General features: G+C 43.5%; 1 protein-coding gene across 4 annotated transcripts in view; it reads left to right on the top strand.

Moving 5' to 3' along the window:
* The window catches only part of nat8l (N-acetyltransferase 8-like), an 85,321-nt gene extending 71,321 nt beyond the window's left edge, over positions 1-14,000 (top strand). For 3 of the 4 annotated variants that reach the window (XM_048528367.2, XM_048528368.2, XM_048528366.2), the window contains one exon: positions 2,147-14,000. In XM_048528367.2, the coding sequence (XP_048384324.1) occupies positions 2,147-2,514 (368 nt within the window). In that variant the 3' untranslated portion in view covers positions 2,515-14,000. The remainder of the gene's footprint in view (positions 1-2,146) is intronic. The other variant, XR_009445618.1, reaches the window with a different exon arrangement.
* The last annotated feature ends 1,216 nt before the right edge of the window (positions 14,001-15,216 follow it).

Below are 15,216 nucleotides of genomic sequence, written 5' to 3'. Positions count from 1 at the left end.
CAACCTCATAAGACAGCCTCTTCCATACCTGGTAGCATTTAGCGAGCCCTCCTTGGACTGCTTCCAGTATATCTTTTTTTTAGATAAGGGGCCCAAACCCGTGGTCTGCCTTGTATAATTTTAGCAAAACTTCCCTGCTTGATACTCCATTCTCTTTGAAATAAAGGCCAACATTCTATTTACCCGCCGTCACAAATGCCTCTCTGTTCCATAGTTTCTGCTGCCTTCCTCCATTTAAATAATGTTCAGCTCCTCTATTCTTCCTGCCAAAGTGCACAACCTCACATTTCCCCACATTATATCCCATCGACTAAGCTTTAGCCCTCTCACTGAGTCTGTCCAATCCCTCAAGAGATTATCTGTGTCATCGTCACTGTTTGCATTTCCACCTCCCTTTGTGTCACCCAGAAACCTGGCTACACTACATTCCCTTTCCTCATTGAAGCCATTAATATATTTTGTAAATAATTGTGGTCCCAGACTGATCCCCGTAGCACTCCACTAGTTGACATCCTGAAAATCCCCTCCTTACCCCAACTCTCTGTTTTCCATTAGTTGGCCGTTCCTCTCTATAATACCAATATATTACTTTCAACACAATGGGCTGTTGTCTCATTAAGTCGCCTCATGGTACTTTTATAAATGCCTTTTGAAAACCCAAATATATGATACTCTGTTGCCCTGTATCTATACTGCTTGTTACCTTCTCAATGAATTCAAGTAAATGTGTCAGGATGATTTCCCATTCATTAAGCTATGCTAACTCTGCTTGATTATATTTGCATTTCTTAATGCTCTGATTTTTAATTGACTAATATTTTCCTCATCACGCATATTAAGCTAACTGGCCTAAGTTATCATTTTGTCTCCTTCCCTTTTCTAAATAAAGGTGAAGCATGGGCAGTTTTCCAGTCCTCTGGGACTTCCCAGAATCGAATGTCTCCTGGATTATTACTACCTGAGCTTCCTTCTCAACCTCTCCCCTTGTCGAAGGTGTGGTCCCCTTCAGGTTAAACTACCACCAGTCATCTCTCTCCAATAGAGAGCAGCCCCAAGGTGCGGTGACCCATTACCAATGTATCCAATATCTCAGGAGCCACTTCCTTTAATATCTGAGGATGCATCCCATATTAAAATCCTCTTCACAGCTTGGATATGTAAAGGATGCATCTTATTGTGGGAGATTTTTGGAGTTGCTGTTTGTAAATAAGGGATCGCCCATTTTAAGACCTGAGGCGGGGAGAAATTTTTTTACCTACAAGAGCGTTTGGAACACTTTCTGGAAAGAGAGTAGAAGCTGATGTATTTTCAACATTTTGGCAGCGGGGGGGACTGATTCTTAATTAGCAGAAGGGTTATCGGGGGAGGGGCAGGAATATGGTGTCATCAATTCAGTCATGGGTCTTCTCAAATGTGGGAGTTGACCTGAGGGACTGAATGGCCGACATACTTTTTCTTTCACGCAGAGACTGGCGTGTGTATGGAATGAGCTGCCAGAGAAAGTGGTGCAGGCTCGTACAATTGTAGCATTTAAAAGGCATCAGGATGGATGCATGAATAGGAAGAGCTTAGAGGGATATGGGCCAAAAGCTGGCAAATGGGACGAGATTTATTTAGGATTTCTGGTCAACATGGACGAGTTTCTGTGCTGTACATCTCTGGACACTCTACACTGATCATATGTATGTTTGTTTGCTCTAATGCACTATGCAGTCTTTGATAGGAAGGAAAAAATTGGGAGCAATGTAGTGGTGAGTGTGGGCAGAGAATGGGAAGGAGGAAGATGTTCAAACAACTACCCCAGATATTATTGAGCAGTTTTATTGAGTCTATGCATTGATTTCTGTGTAAAATCCACATTTACATGGTCACATTAATAACTAAGTGACAAGTACATATGTGTGTTTAATATATATGAGAAAGAGAGAGACTAATGCTGGTGTATTTTTGTTGGTTTTTCTTGTTTTATTAGTGCAATGTTATCAGGGTAGATTTTGACTGAGTGTGACAAAGTCCACACAGTAACCTTTGAATCTTGCCCGCTGCTTAAACAGGTGGATTTACCCAGCCAAGATCTACCCTCTTGTCGAGATTGGCCCCAGCTGAGTGCAATAATATTCAGCCTGCTCTTTCCATCTCGCTGCAGGGTCCTGCTTCTGGGTCGCAGTTCTGGACGGCAATGTCGTGGGCATCGTGGCAGCCAGGGGCAACGAAGAGGACAACGTGGTGGAGCTTCGCCGGATGTCGGTGGACTTTGAACAGCGGGGGAAGGGCATCGCCAAGGCCCTGGGCCGCAAGGTGCTGGAGTTTGCGATGCTCAACAACTATTCGGCCGTGGTGCTGGGGACCACCGCTGTCAAGCCGGCCGCCCACAAGCTGTACGAATCGCTGGGCTTCAGATATGTGGGCATCACCAAACATTACGTCCTCCCGGGAATGAGCCACTCCTTCTTGGAGAAGATGTTTTTCCAGCTTCGTTATCACCGCTACCGCCTCCTTGTCCGCGAAGAATAAACATTTCCCTGCTCACCTCTCCACCAGCCCTCACCCCATCCTGCTTGACAATTTGGACACCTATGCTTTATAACAGCTCGGTTTTATTTCTTATCCCCAAACCCCTTGATGTGTCCCAAGAGTCCCCCACCAGCCCCTGATGGTGTTGGCACTCCCCGGGCTGTCATTACGCAGTATGCATGGCTGGGTCCATGTTCCCTTTGGTTAGACTCCACCAATACCATCAGTCTCTCTCTTAGACACACACACACACACACACACACACACACACACACACACACACACACACACGCGCGCGCACACACACACACACACACACACACACACACACACGCGCGCGCACACACACACACACACACACACACACACACACACACACACACACACACACACACACACACACACACACACGCGCGCGCACACACACGGCTGCAGGATTGGGGACGATTTTCCGAGGGAGGGGTTCGGAGCTGAAACGGATGTGGTTGGTATGCGCTTGCATTTCATGTCTTTCGAGTGATGCTCATTAATCAACGCTCTGCCCCCCCTTCCAGCCTCCCCCATCAAACTTCTCCAACCCCTATACCCACCCTGACAGCCCCCCCACCCCACACCAAAGAGCCCACTGCCCCTTCGGGGCCAGCATTACTCTGGCAGGCCTCCAAGATCAGAGATGACTTGGGTGTGTTTGAAAAGGAAGTGCAGCGAGCTCAGCCCCTGCTACTGAGAGAGGCATTGCCTGCAAATGGCAAGATGCTCGACCCTGAAGTCACCTCCTGGCCTGATCTTTATGCATCCGGACTCCAACGTGCAAGTTAATAAAAAAAATAGATAAACTCTTGGATGTGCTGCGGCTGCTGAATGCAACAGAATGAAAGCCAAGTGTGTCCAATACCATCAACTGTTATGCCCATTGTCTTCAGCATTTGACCAATTTGGACATTCTTCACGCACGTTGCATATTGTGAAATAATCATTTAGTTCTCCCCCCCCCCCCCCACCCCACCCCTCCCCCCACATTCTCCTGGGTGACAGTGAGTAAACCATTCGCATGCAAACTGGAGTATCTATGCTGCTGGCAGGTTTTGTTCTGTTCCTGTTTTTATTTTTAATTTGCGCTTGAGCTGAATGATGTCATTAGAGTAGGAGGGAGGTTGCGGTTTCTCAGAAAATGCATCTCCCTCCCCAACCCCCACAAGCTCCCTCCTACCTTGACACTCCCCACCCCCCACCACCACCGGACCAACCATATCAATGGCACATGCAGAGTCCAAAAATAGCAAACAGGGAACAAGGAGAATGGCTCTTTCAAACAATCAAAAAAGATTACATACAATCGCAAGACAAAATCCATAAGCAAAAAAAAACAAAAATATCATTATTAGTAATTAATAATAGTCGTGACTGGTCTCTGCTGCCTTGCTTAGTGTTGCTATGGTAGTTGCTTTAATGACATCAACCTTGTGACTGGTAGAATGCAGAAGCAATGCAATTGGCATGTCTGTACCCTGTGTATTGTACAGTGCCTGCCCGAACAATAAGACAATGGATATAGTGTCTTAATCATGAAGTAACAACTGTGTATATTTTAAAAGCTTTTTTTTTGCATGCTGAATGTCTGTCTTTGAATTCCAAACAACAAGAGGATAGCTGAATTTTAGTTTTAATAAGGGAAATGTCCAAAATATAAATATATATATATGAAGAAAACTTCTGGAAATGCACTTCCGCTACTTTCTCAGAGACTCTGATCCTCATTGATTTGTAAAGGGAGATTTTAGTATCAGTACTTTGTAATAGACATGCTGTATGTGTAAAAAAAAACTGAAAAGATACTTTTTCACAAAGTCATTCCTGGTTAATGGACAAGGATTGGTTGCTTTGTTTATTTTTGTTACGCTGATGTTTTCTGAAAGATACCGAAGTTGAGCTGGCAAAAGTCAAATTTTCTTTTTTTAAAGATAGTATTTTACTGGCAATGAATATCTCTTGGCTTCTAATGTGCGGTCAAGCGAATGTGTATCTGAAGTAGTGAAGATCTCTCACATCAGTCCAAATTATTTTTTAGTCATTTTCTGTACATAGATGATACCTCGCTGGCGATGGTGAGTTTGTTGCAGTTCTAAAACTAGCGCAATATTGGTCTACAATAGTCCCACAGCTCGTGTGGCCAAGCAACTCCACGGGTGAGAGGACTTGTTTTATTCTGTGCCACTCCTAGGGGAATCTCGATGAATTTTGTTTTATTTTCGAGTTGGTTTTTTTTGTAACAATAAGGCTCTTCTGTTTCTCTCCTCAGTCTCTTTGGATCGTGGTCTGGCCGTAAACAGGGCTGCATCTAAGATGGCCACTGGGAGGCGCAAGAGGGTGATCGTCGAATGACCTCTAGCGCCTCGCCACGGAGAGATGCCCAGCCAAGATCAGGAACTATTGGGGACAGCAGGGGCTCATGTCTCAATCCCTGGTGTAGAGTTAGTGTTGAATATTGGATGTGGTATCAGTTTGTAACGAGGGGTGGAATTGCTAGCTTTTTAAGAAGAAAGTATGTTAATATGAGTGTAACAGCTTGTCTCCAATGTAACAGTTTGGTGTAGATAATGTATCCTTTACAGGAATCCCCAAATTACTCTCTTTTTACATCAGCCTAGTCATTTGATGGGTGAGTTAAAACTGGGCCACAATACGGCAAAGTTAATGGACCCTGTGTTCTGAGATGGGGCAGTTGGTCACAACTCAGTCAGTTGTCACACCATGTCTCTGAATGTCCTCCACTCCAATTCTGCCCATTTCGCTGCTTATACCGTCTGCAGAAAGAACTGAACCTCTCGGCCCTTGTTGTAAAACATGAGCTCTGTGATTGGTTGGGCTTGAAGAGGTTTAGCCATTGGAGTTTTGGCATTTCAGATTTAACTCCATCACTTCACCAAATCAAAGATTGTTGCTTGGGGGAGATAAAAGACACAAAGATGTGAAGCCCTGCTTTAATTGTATCATCCTCTCACCCGCCTCCTCAGCCAAACTCTATTGGCCCTTTGCTTTGTGTGGATTGAGAGGAAATTTGCTGTCAGCCTCCTGCCTTGTTCTAGCCACCAAGATGTACAACAGTGGAGGCTCGAGTGAAACAGAATTAGCCTGGAAGGAAGAAATAGTTTAATGGCTGTGAGAATACAAAGCATTCCCATTCTCAAATTCCTCAACCTGTTTCTTTCCCCGTGGTTATGAAAAGCAATAAAAACTAGCTGGTGGCATATAAGTGAAGACCTGGTTGGCAAGATTTGAAGCTGAAACTCTGAAGTATTACAGTAATATGCAGTAATATATGAGAAAAGATTCAAAGTAGACTTTGGCTCACCGTTACTCATTGTCGCACACAGGGGTGCCCAAAGGCAGCATTAAGTGTGACATGATTCAGCACTGCAGTGTTTATGTAATAGAGAGTCTCTTGCCCTGGCCTGAAGGTGTTTGTAGTTTGCTGATCATGTAGCACTGGCACGGCTTGTTGCTAATGGATAGCCATCTCATACACCAGTCAATGAGGCCTCCACTCACCAGTAACAGCTCAAAAGCACACACTAACCTGATTTGGAAGTATATTGGTGTTCCTTCACTGTCACAAGGTCCTAATCCTGGAACTCTCTCCCTAACTGTGGGTGTCCTTCCACACTAAGGCCCCACATTTTAAGAAGGCAGATTGTCACACCAATCTCCAGGCCAATTAGGGACAGGCATTCAAGACTAGACCAGCTGATAAAAACCTACATCGCACAAACAAATCAACAAAAGTGTATCCCATGCCCTGGCACTGAATTGTCCGAAGATCCCAGGTCAGATCCCGGCGTAGATAATGTCTCTCTGACAGAAACCCATGGCCACAACCATCCAGAAGGTATAGCAGATACAGGGAAACACCACACTCTGCAAGTTTCCCTCCAACTCACTCACCATTCTGCCTTGGAAGTATATTGGCCATGGTCAGAATCCTGGCAATCCCTCCATACTGTCCCTACAGCACAAGGACAGTAATATTTCAAGAAGGGAAAGCACTTATAATGATGGCAATGCTAACCTGGTAATCCAGAGCTCCTGATTAATGTTGAGGGAATTTGGGTTCAATCTGGATTTAAAAGCTAGTCTCACGGTGACCATGTAATCAGTGCTGATTGTAATAAAAACGCATCTGCTACACTAATATCCTTTAGGGAAGAAGATCTGCCATCCTCTGCTGATCTGGCCTTCGGTATCTCCAGACTCATGGCAATGTGGTTGTTCTTAACTGCCTTCTGGGTAATTTGGGATGGGCAATCAATGCTGGCCCTGCCACAAGGCCCACCATAAATAAACACCAAGACAGGGCCAAAACTGGGATGATTCTATCACTCAAGGCTCCTATTCTTCCTTGCTCTCCAGCAGCTCCTATTGGGAGTCAGAGGTCTTACAAACAAAAGATATAGCTGCAAGAATGTGAAACCATGGTCAAAAGGATTACTCAGGCCTGAGGCAGTGAAAGTGCTTGAAGTACAATATGTAGTAAGTAGCTGTAAAAGACAAACTTGCAAAGAAGGGGGAAAGAGCCTTACAGGAACAGAGAAACAGGAGTGGGCCATTCAGCCCCTTGAACCTGTTCTGCCATTCAATGAGACCATGACTGATCTGTGACTTAGCCCCATATCCCTGCCTTGGGCACGCATACCCCTTCATACCCTTTGTTTAACAAAAATTCAGCTATCTCAGACTTAAAACTAACAATTGATCCAACATCCACAGCTGAAGAAATTCTTGATTAAAATTATTGCTTGAAATGCAATCCTTTGCCTGTATCACAAAACTACTGATGTATAAAAGCACAGAGATGTCAATTTTGAAGCATAATTTATCAGTGTTATAATATAGCTTTTCTCCCTCTGCTCGCCCCAGGCATGTCCAGTAGGAAGATTTTGTAGTTAGGTGAAGGAAGTGACAATAACGCCCAGTGGTGAGACACAGAAAAGTTTAATGTTTCAGGAGTCAGATCTTGCTGTATATTTCCAGGCTGGTATATTAAATAGCCAACATTTAAAACTCATATGTAACATTCCCTGACAAATGCTTTCAGCAAAATAATGATTAATGTAGTGAATGAAGGAAACTTGTAGGAATGTTCTACATTCAGATGTCAAATGCTTGTCTTCTCACAGTCTTAAATTCCTTCTCTTTTTGCCCCAGTTGCTTTTTGATTTATTGATTTTCACTGTATTGTCCCTTTAAGCCTTAAACATCTAATTCAGCAATAAACTGACATCAGAGACAATGATAAGCAGTATTACAGCCAATGGTATTTGTGTTTTCATTAATAAGAAATACATTGTAATTGACTTTTAAGCATCTGTCAGATGCTGGCTGCAATTCAATGATGAAACTCTATGAGTGTCCTTACAGTAAAAATTAATTTTGTATTGTGACTCGAATTTGTGCATGCAAGTATTCTTCATGTTACCAGTACATTGTATCAGTATTTACAAATGTTGGAAAGGGACATTATTTTGTTGGCTAACCTCCATTGCAATGCAAGGCTATTGGCTGACCAAGTTAAGTTGTACATAAATTTCAGAAAGCTCAAGGGGGCCAATGGCTCTGAGAAAGAAAACATCCCCTTGCTATTTTCAACTCGAATCACAGGCTCACTCCTCTCATGGTCATTGACTCCAGGGCTGTTTCCCTGGTACACAGTCAGATAGAAACAGCAGAGATCTGGGCCCACATTCAGCCTGTGCTTGGCTTAGCTCAGGATGGGATGGGGTGGGTTGAGTTGGGGTCAGTGCTGCAATTTTGGGATTGAGTTGTCTTTCGTTTATGGACCGTACAGGATGTTTACCAAATAACCCTGGGCTGGGCAACTCGTGAATGCTCAGGAACAAAAGCGGAAGTTGCTGGAAAAGCTCAGCAGGTCTGGCAGCATCTGTGGAGAGAAATCAGAGTTAATGTTTCAGGTTGAGTGGCCCTTCCTCAGAACTGATGGTGGCTGGGCAACATCGGTTTAAAGCAGCAGATAGGAAGGGGGAGTGGGGGGGGGGTGGGGGGAAGGGGCTAAGCAGTAAATGATAGGTGCGGATAGAGCCTAAAGAGAGAGAAGAGCAGTTGGACAGATAAAGGAGTGGATAACAATCTGACTATGAGGGTGAATAGCATGTGATAACAAGGCTTGGTGTTTGGGGGAAATGGGAGAGCTCAAGCCCTAAGTTGTTGAACCCAGAATGTTCAAACTGCATTCCCATTAATTAGCACTTTCACAAACTGTTGGTGTTTGGATTTTCATGATTCCTCGCCAGTGACACTCAGAACAGGCCCTTCCTAAACAATTTTAACCTTTCCCACAGCCTGGTCCAAGATTTGGCTACAAAGCTGGACTTACATTCGGGGCAATTTTACTTGACACCAAATTTATTTTAATTCATTCACAGGCATTTGATGCAGTCATCACTAGCTAGGCCGGCATTTATTCCCTATCCCTAACTACCCTGGAGAAGGGCAATAGAAAAGACTGTAGTGCAGAATGTTCCACCTAATCCTGAGAGGTGGGGGAAGGATGCCAGTTAGGTTAAAAATTGACCCCAGTCCCCACAGCAAAATGCAGGAGTTTCACACCATGCTTAGGCTGGTTGAGTAGTAGGGGGAGGCACTGTTTGTGCCCTCCAATCCAAAAGAAAGAGCAGCACAAAGAGGCCATTCAGCCCTGCAAGCGTGTTCTAACATTTAACCAGGTTGTGTTTGATGCTTGACTACAGTTCCATTGTGCTGCCTGATCTCTGTATCCTTTGAATCACTAAAGAGTCCAAATATCTCACCAGCCTGCGAGCAAGAGAATCCCAAAGATTCACAGATTAAAGAAATCTCCAATCATTTCAACCAGAATGACTAGGCTCCTTATCCAAAACCCTGCCCTCCAGCTCCAGTTTCTCCCTCTAGGAGATCCTGTTTAGCCCTCTCTGAATCTTATTTGTCTCAAAGAGATCACCATTTATCCATTTAAACTCCCAGGAAGTAAACGCCCAATCTATTTGACCTCTTCTCACAGGCCAACAGGGCCAGTGGGAGCAAAGACTGATCAACAGCCCAATGAAGTCCTTCAGGAGTTTTTAAAGGGGCCTCAGCCATTAAGGCTGTAATTTTTAAGAGTTTATAAGAACATAAGAACTAGAAGCAGGAGTAGGCCATTCGGCCCTTCAAGCCTACCCCGCCATTCAATAAGATTGTGGCTGATCTATTCGCAGATTCAGATCCACTTCCCCGCGTTCTCCCCGTATCCCTTAATTCCTTTATTGTTCAAAAAATATTTGCCTTAGCTTTAAAAACGTTTGCTGAAGCAGCGTCAACTACTTCACTGGGCAAGGAATTCCATAGATTAACAAACCTCTGGGTGAAGAAGTTCCTTCTCAATTCAGTCCTAAATCTGCTCCCTCTAATCTTGAGGCTATGCCCTCTTGTCCTAGCTTTACCTGCTAGTGGGAACATCCTCTCTACTTCTATCTTATCTATTCCCTTCATAAGTTTATATGTTCCTATAAGATCCATCTCAATCTTCTGAATTCCAATGAATATAATCCCAATTTACTCAGTCCCTCCTCATAAACCAAGCCCATCCACTCCGGAATCAACCGAGTGAACCTCCTCTGCACCCCCTCCAGTGCTAGTGCATCCAATATCAGCAAACACCAGCAAAGTGCTACATGCTGAGGTGGAGCTGTGACCTTTGCTAGGAGGTGGATGCGAAGGAAAGCTTATTTCATGACAGAGCAAGTTATTGAGCTCTGGGTTGGAATGTGCGGTCTACATTGGTATAGCCTGGCTGCCTTCTTCTACATTAGTTTATCCTCCATGGGTCAGCCACCTGCTCTGATCAGCCTCAAAATGGCTGCCAACTGCCTTTGCCAAGAGCACTGAGCTCACTTCCTCAAAGCATTGCAAGAAGTGAATTCATATGAATGTGAGGTTCCCGAGCCTGCTTTGAGATAACCTGTCCCCTTCAGAACTTCTGTTCTCACCAAGCTTTGCACCTTCCAACTAATCTGGTCACATTCCGCTGGGTCCCTTCACCCAACTAACTGGTATTGATTGTAAATTGCTGAGGCCTGGGACCTGATCTATTCAGTACCTGACTAATCATCAACCCATGCCAATCTGGAAATGACCTTTTTATGCCCCCTGTCTGGTTTCTATCCTTTATTGAACCAATTCTCTTTCAATGCAAATGTTTTCAGTGAGCATTACCATTGGGTCATAGAGACTTACAGCATGGAAACAGGCCCTTCGGCCCATCTTGCCCAAGTTGCCCAGTTTTCACAATCAAAGGAGCCTCATTTGCCTGCATTTGGCTCATTTCCCTCCATAACTCTCCTAGAAATGTTTTCTAAATGATGGAATTGTACTTGCTTCCACCACTACCTCTGACAGCCAATTCTAGACACCCCCCCACCCTCTGTGTGAAAAAAATAGTCTTTCTGGACCATTCTGTATCTCCCCCTCTCACTTATTATTAAGCTAGGGGGCTATTGCTGGGGGTCACCTAGCTCAGTTGCCTGGAAGTCTGGTAAGTGATGCCAACAGCATGGGTTCAGCTCCAATGCCAGCTGAGGTTACCATGATGGGCTGTCTTTCTCAATCTCTCCCCTGGCCTGAAGTACAATGACCCTTGGATTAAAGCACCACCCTCCGTCACTTTAATGAGAGACTAGGCTGCGGTAACTATATTTAACCAAGAGAGATTGGCCAATCTGGCCCAGATCCTGTCTGCAGTGTCAGCAGCCCTGTACTTATACAGGTGTGATATCCCACTTTAGGAGTGAGAAAATCAACTCCAGCATGTTTACAATTTTGCTTCAGTTTGTTTGAACTGAATGTTCCATTAAAGGTTTATGAAATGCTTGTAAACCAGTGTAAGACAATTCAAATAATATTTCAACCCTATTAGAGCAGGGAAGGCAAATGTACTTTGAATTGGGCATCATTGAATCTGGAAGGAGACTGTGGCAGGAAAGGCATTCCCTTGCCTTATCCCATTGTCTATGCAGAGTTCAATCATGACAATGAAGCAACTAAAGCAACTATTCAATTTTCACTTTCTTAATTTGGAAGAAGAGTCAGCAGTGACCTGTGGTTGCTGTAGTTGGGAGAGGAAAGCAGATTTTAACCATTAGCCTCAATATCAGTGCAGGAAGACCAGACTGTCCCAAGTGCTGTTAGCATGTTACTGCTGTTAGAGCATTATTACTCCAGCTGCAGTGATGAATTCTTTGTTTAGTGTGGGGGCAGGGGAGGGTTGATGGGGGTGGCAATGGCCTATTTAATCCAGAGACCCAGATAATGTTCTGAGGACCCAAGTTCAAATCCAACCATGGCAACCATGAATCCATTGTCAATTGTCAGGGAAAAGCCCATCTGGCTCACTGATGTCCTTCAGGGAAGGAAACTGTCAACCTTGCCTGGTCTGGCTGACATGTGACTCCAGACCCACAGCAATGTGGTTGACTCAACTGCCCTTTGGGGAAGGGCAATAAATGTTGCTTGGTCAGAGACACCCTCATTCCATTAATGAATAAACTTATTTGAAATGTCAGTCCATATTGTTTAAATGAAGCCCCCATTGCAGTTTCCCATCTTAATTTTGACTTGCCAGCTGAAGATCTCCCATCAGTGGGTTTTCCTGGGCTGGGTTGGATATGGCCTGCGGTACATTCAGACCGACACATTTTGCAGTCAGTCGGCAGAGGGGAACTGAATGTTTGGCAGAAAAGCCAAGGGTTTGATATTGATGTGTGCGGTCCTTGTTGAGAGTAAATGTTAGGACCAATCAGAGATTAGATGGTGTTCAGCTTCTCAACATCCACCTAGGCAGTGCTAGGAAGATGTTGTAATTTAGACGCTCTTAGCCAAAACGGCGCTTCATTATTTTTGTGAGATGCCACTGCCATTTTTGTTCAAAAGACAGGTCATGTGATAATCCCCAGTCAGTTTGGTGTGCTGTATGCTATGTTTGGTGTCAATGTTTTGTGGTTAGGAGTTTATGTTTGACTGGAATTTAGACACTTTCCAGGATTGGACATATCCCAACGCTCCAGCCTTCCTATTCCTGAGGACCAGGAGTTTTGAGGTCTTCTCTGTATTAGAGACTCCCACTCCCGACCCTAACCAGTAAACACATAGAGCTACTGATGGCACCAGCATAACAGGGGACCCCCCTCATGGTTTCTGGAGGCAACAGGTTAGGAAGGAGTAGCAACTCAAATGCAAGGAAATATGTGATAAGACTGATTTTTTAAAAACATATTACCAATATTAAAACAAAGCACCTATCTTGAATTGTTTCGATCTCTAAGTTTAATGCCAACATGGGATACTGTCTCTTTACTGACTGTATCAAAGCTTTCTGTGAAAATGCACAATTGTACAAATTGGAGATTTCTGGCCGATTTTTCTAACGGGTGTGAGATGTGTTCCATTCCTTTTCATGAGCTAAAATTTAGTTGTTTCACAGGGTTCTTTGCTGCTGGTCAGTTGTAACTGTTTCAGTTGAAAGCCTGTAACTGCTGATGGCCAGAATGATTGATGTACATATTGAGAATCATAGGATCATTTATAGAACCATTTCAAATCTGTCAAAATTCACAAAGGCCACAGCTACAATGCTCACTGTTACAGACCATCTTAACACCCATTTTCTAAACACTTTTACAGCACTCTTTTATTTCTTATATTTGGTCATGAGATATGGGTGTTGCTGGATAGGCCATCATTTATTGCCCATCCCTAATTGCCCAGGGGGCAGTTAAGGGCCAGCCACGTTGCTCTGGGTGTGGAGTCAGATGTAGGCCAGGCTAAGGGTAAGCACAGCAGATGATCCGGGTCTGGGCACATTTTTTTGGATTTCTATTGGAATTGCCTGGATTATCCTGGGCATGTGCATAAGGGCAAAGTTACTGTTTTTGTGTGTTTGTTCGTGCACAAAGTCCAGGCAGGCAACCAACACACCACTCCCATAAGAAACAAAATTATTTAAATAAGGATATAAGGCCTTGAGCAAAGCAATTCAAAATGCAAACAGCGTGGTCAGAGATGGCAAACTGCTGCTTGATCTGTTGAGCAGGATTCAATATTGGTTTTTGGAGAAAGGGTGTGTGAATTCACAGAAAAGCCAACTGTTGTCTCTTGTTCCAGATTTATATAGTACTTTGATAGTACTCATGTTTGCTACTGCTCATACCGGTGTGTAGGCTGGATCCACGTTTTCAGTTCGATTCCTGATGTGTACAGGATGTGTTGTTCTGAAGCTGGCAGCTTGCAGGCACTTTCACTGGACAGCAGGTTGCCACTGTGACTGTAAGATGATTGCATATGCGTGCTGTAGTGCGTGGTTTGTTTGATGCATATTTCTAAAGGAAGCTGTAAAGATGATTACTTGTATTCTGAAAGCAACGCCATGTACATAGTGTATCAATAAAAGCAAATGAAAGGTTCTGCAAAAGATTTAATGTTTTCTGTGTGCTGCAAGAATTTACCTGCATCACTGCCTGATTTTGTGAAAGAGAAAATGTTTGGAGTATAACTCGAGAGAATTACAAAGGCACAAAGGCAAAGTACCGCAGATTCTGGAAACCTGAAATAAAAACAGAAACTAGAGGCCTCTTAAAACACGGTGGTAGTGTCCGAAGCTCTGAGCCAGTAGGTTTGGGTTTGAGCCCCACCTGCTCCAGCTGGCTGTAACAACACCTCTGATTAAAACATATCTAAAAAGAGAAAATGTGGAAATACTCAGCCAGTTAGGGAAGGACTTGTGGAGAGGCAGATTTAACTTTAGAACACATGAAAGGTCACAAACCTGAAATATTAACAGTCTCTGTCTCAATAGATAACGTTGAGAATTTCCTGCCTTTTTTGTTTTCGTTGCATAACATTATCTGATATAGCAAGCGACAAAGGGAGCAAGGTATCGTAATGCTGAGGAATTCGGGTATTGTAACGTTGACAGAAACAGATATTGTGAGGCGGTCTGACTTATCCATTCTTGTTAATGTCATTTTTATTAATGTCATACTACATCTGTATTAAACATTAGCACAAGCTGAATTTTATTTACACATGTTCATTGTGATATTACATTCATTGCTACGCTGTAATGTCACAACTTCTGGCGTACAGTAACATACAATCACTGATATACTGTAACGTTACAGTCTCTGGTATACTGTAATATTACAACCACTGTTCAGTATGAAATTACATCGTTGGTATATTGTGACATTAAAAGTCTGATGTATTGCAATATTACAGTCTAGATTGCCGGTGTACGACTGTCCCTGGTATGCTGTATCATTACACTGATTAATTGTGATTTTGCATCATTATTCTATTTTAATGTTGTTACATTTCATTGATTGTGATATTGTAATTACTGGTTCAGTTTGATATTACATTCTCTGTGATATTACAAATAATGTTGTAATGTTACAATCTGTGGTTCATTACAAAACTACAATTGCTGGTACACTGTGCCAGTGTATTCACATGCCTCTGTCAGTGTTCAAAATATTACCCACAAAAATGTGAGAATGGACAATGTAATGACAGAATTTTGTTAAGGAAGATCTATTCTTGCCTTTCTAGGTGCTGCCAACCTGCCTTAACCCCTGTGTTTCTTCGTCACTTGCTGCTTTCAATTTCAGACATTGGTAC

This window comes from Stegostoma tigrinum, chromosome 3, assembly GCF_030684315.1.
Source record: "Stegostoma tigrinum isolate sSteTig4 chromosome 3, sSteTig4.hap1, whole genome shotgun sequence".
NCBI classification, from domain to species: Eukaryota; Metazoa; Chordata; class Chondrichthyes; order Orectolobiformes; family Stegostomatidae; genus Stegostoma; species Stegostoma tigrinum.
This window is presented reverse-complemented; position numbering and strand designations above follow the sequence as displayed.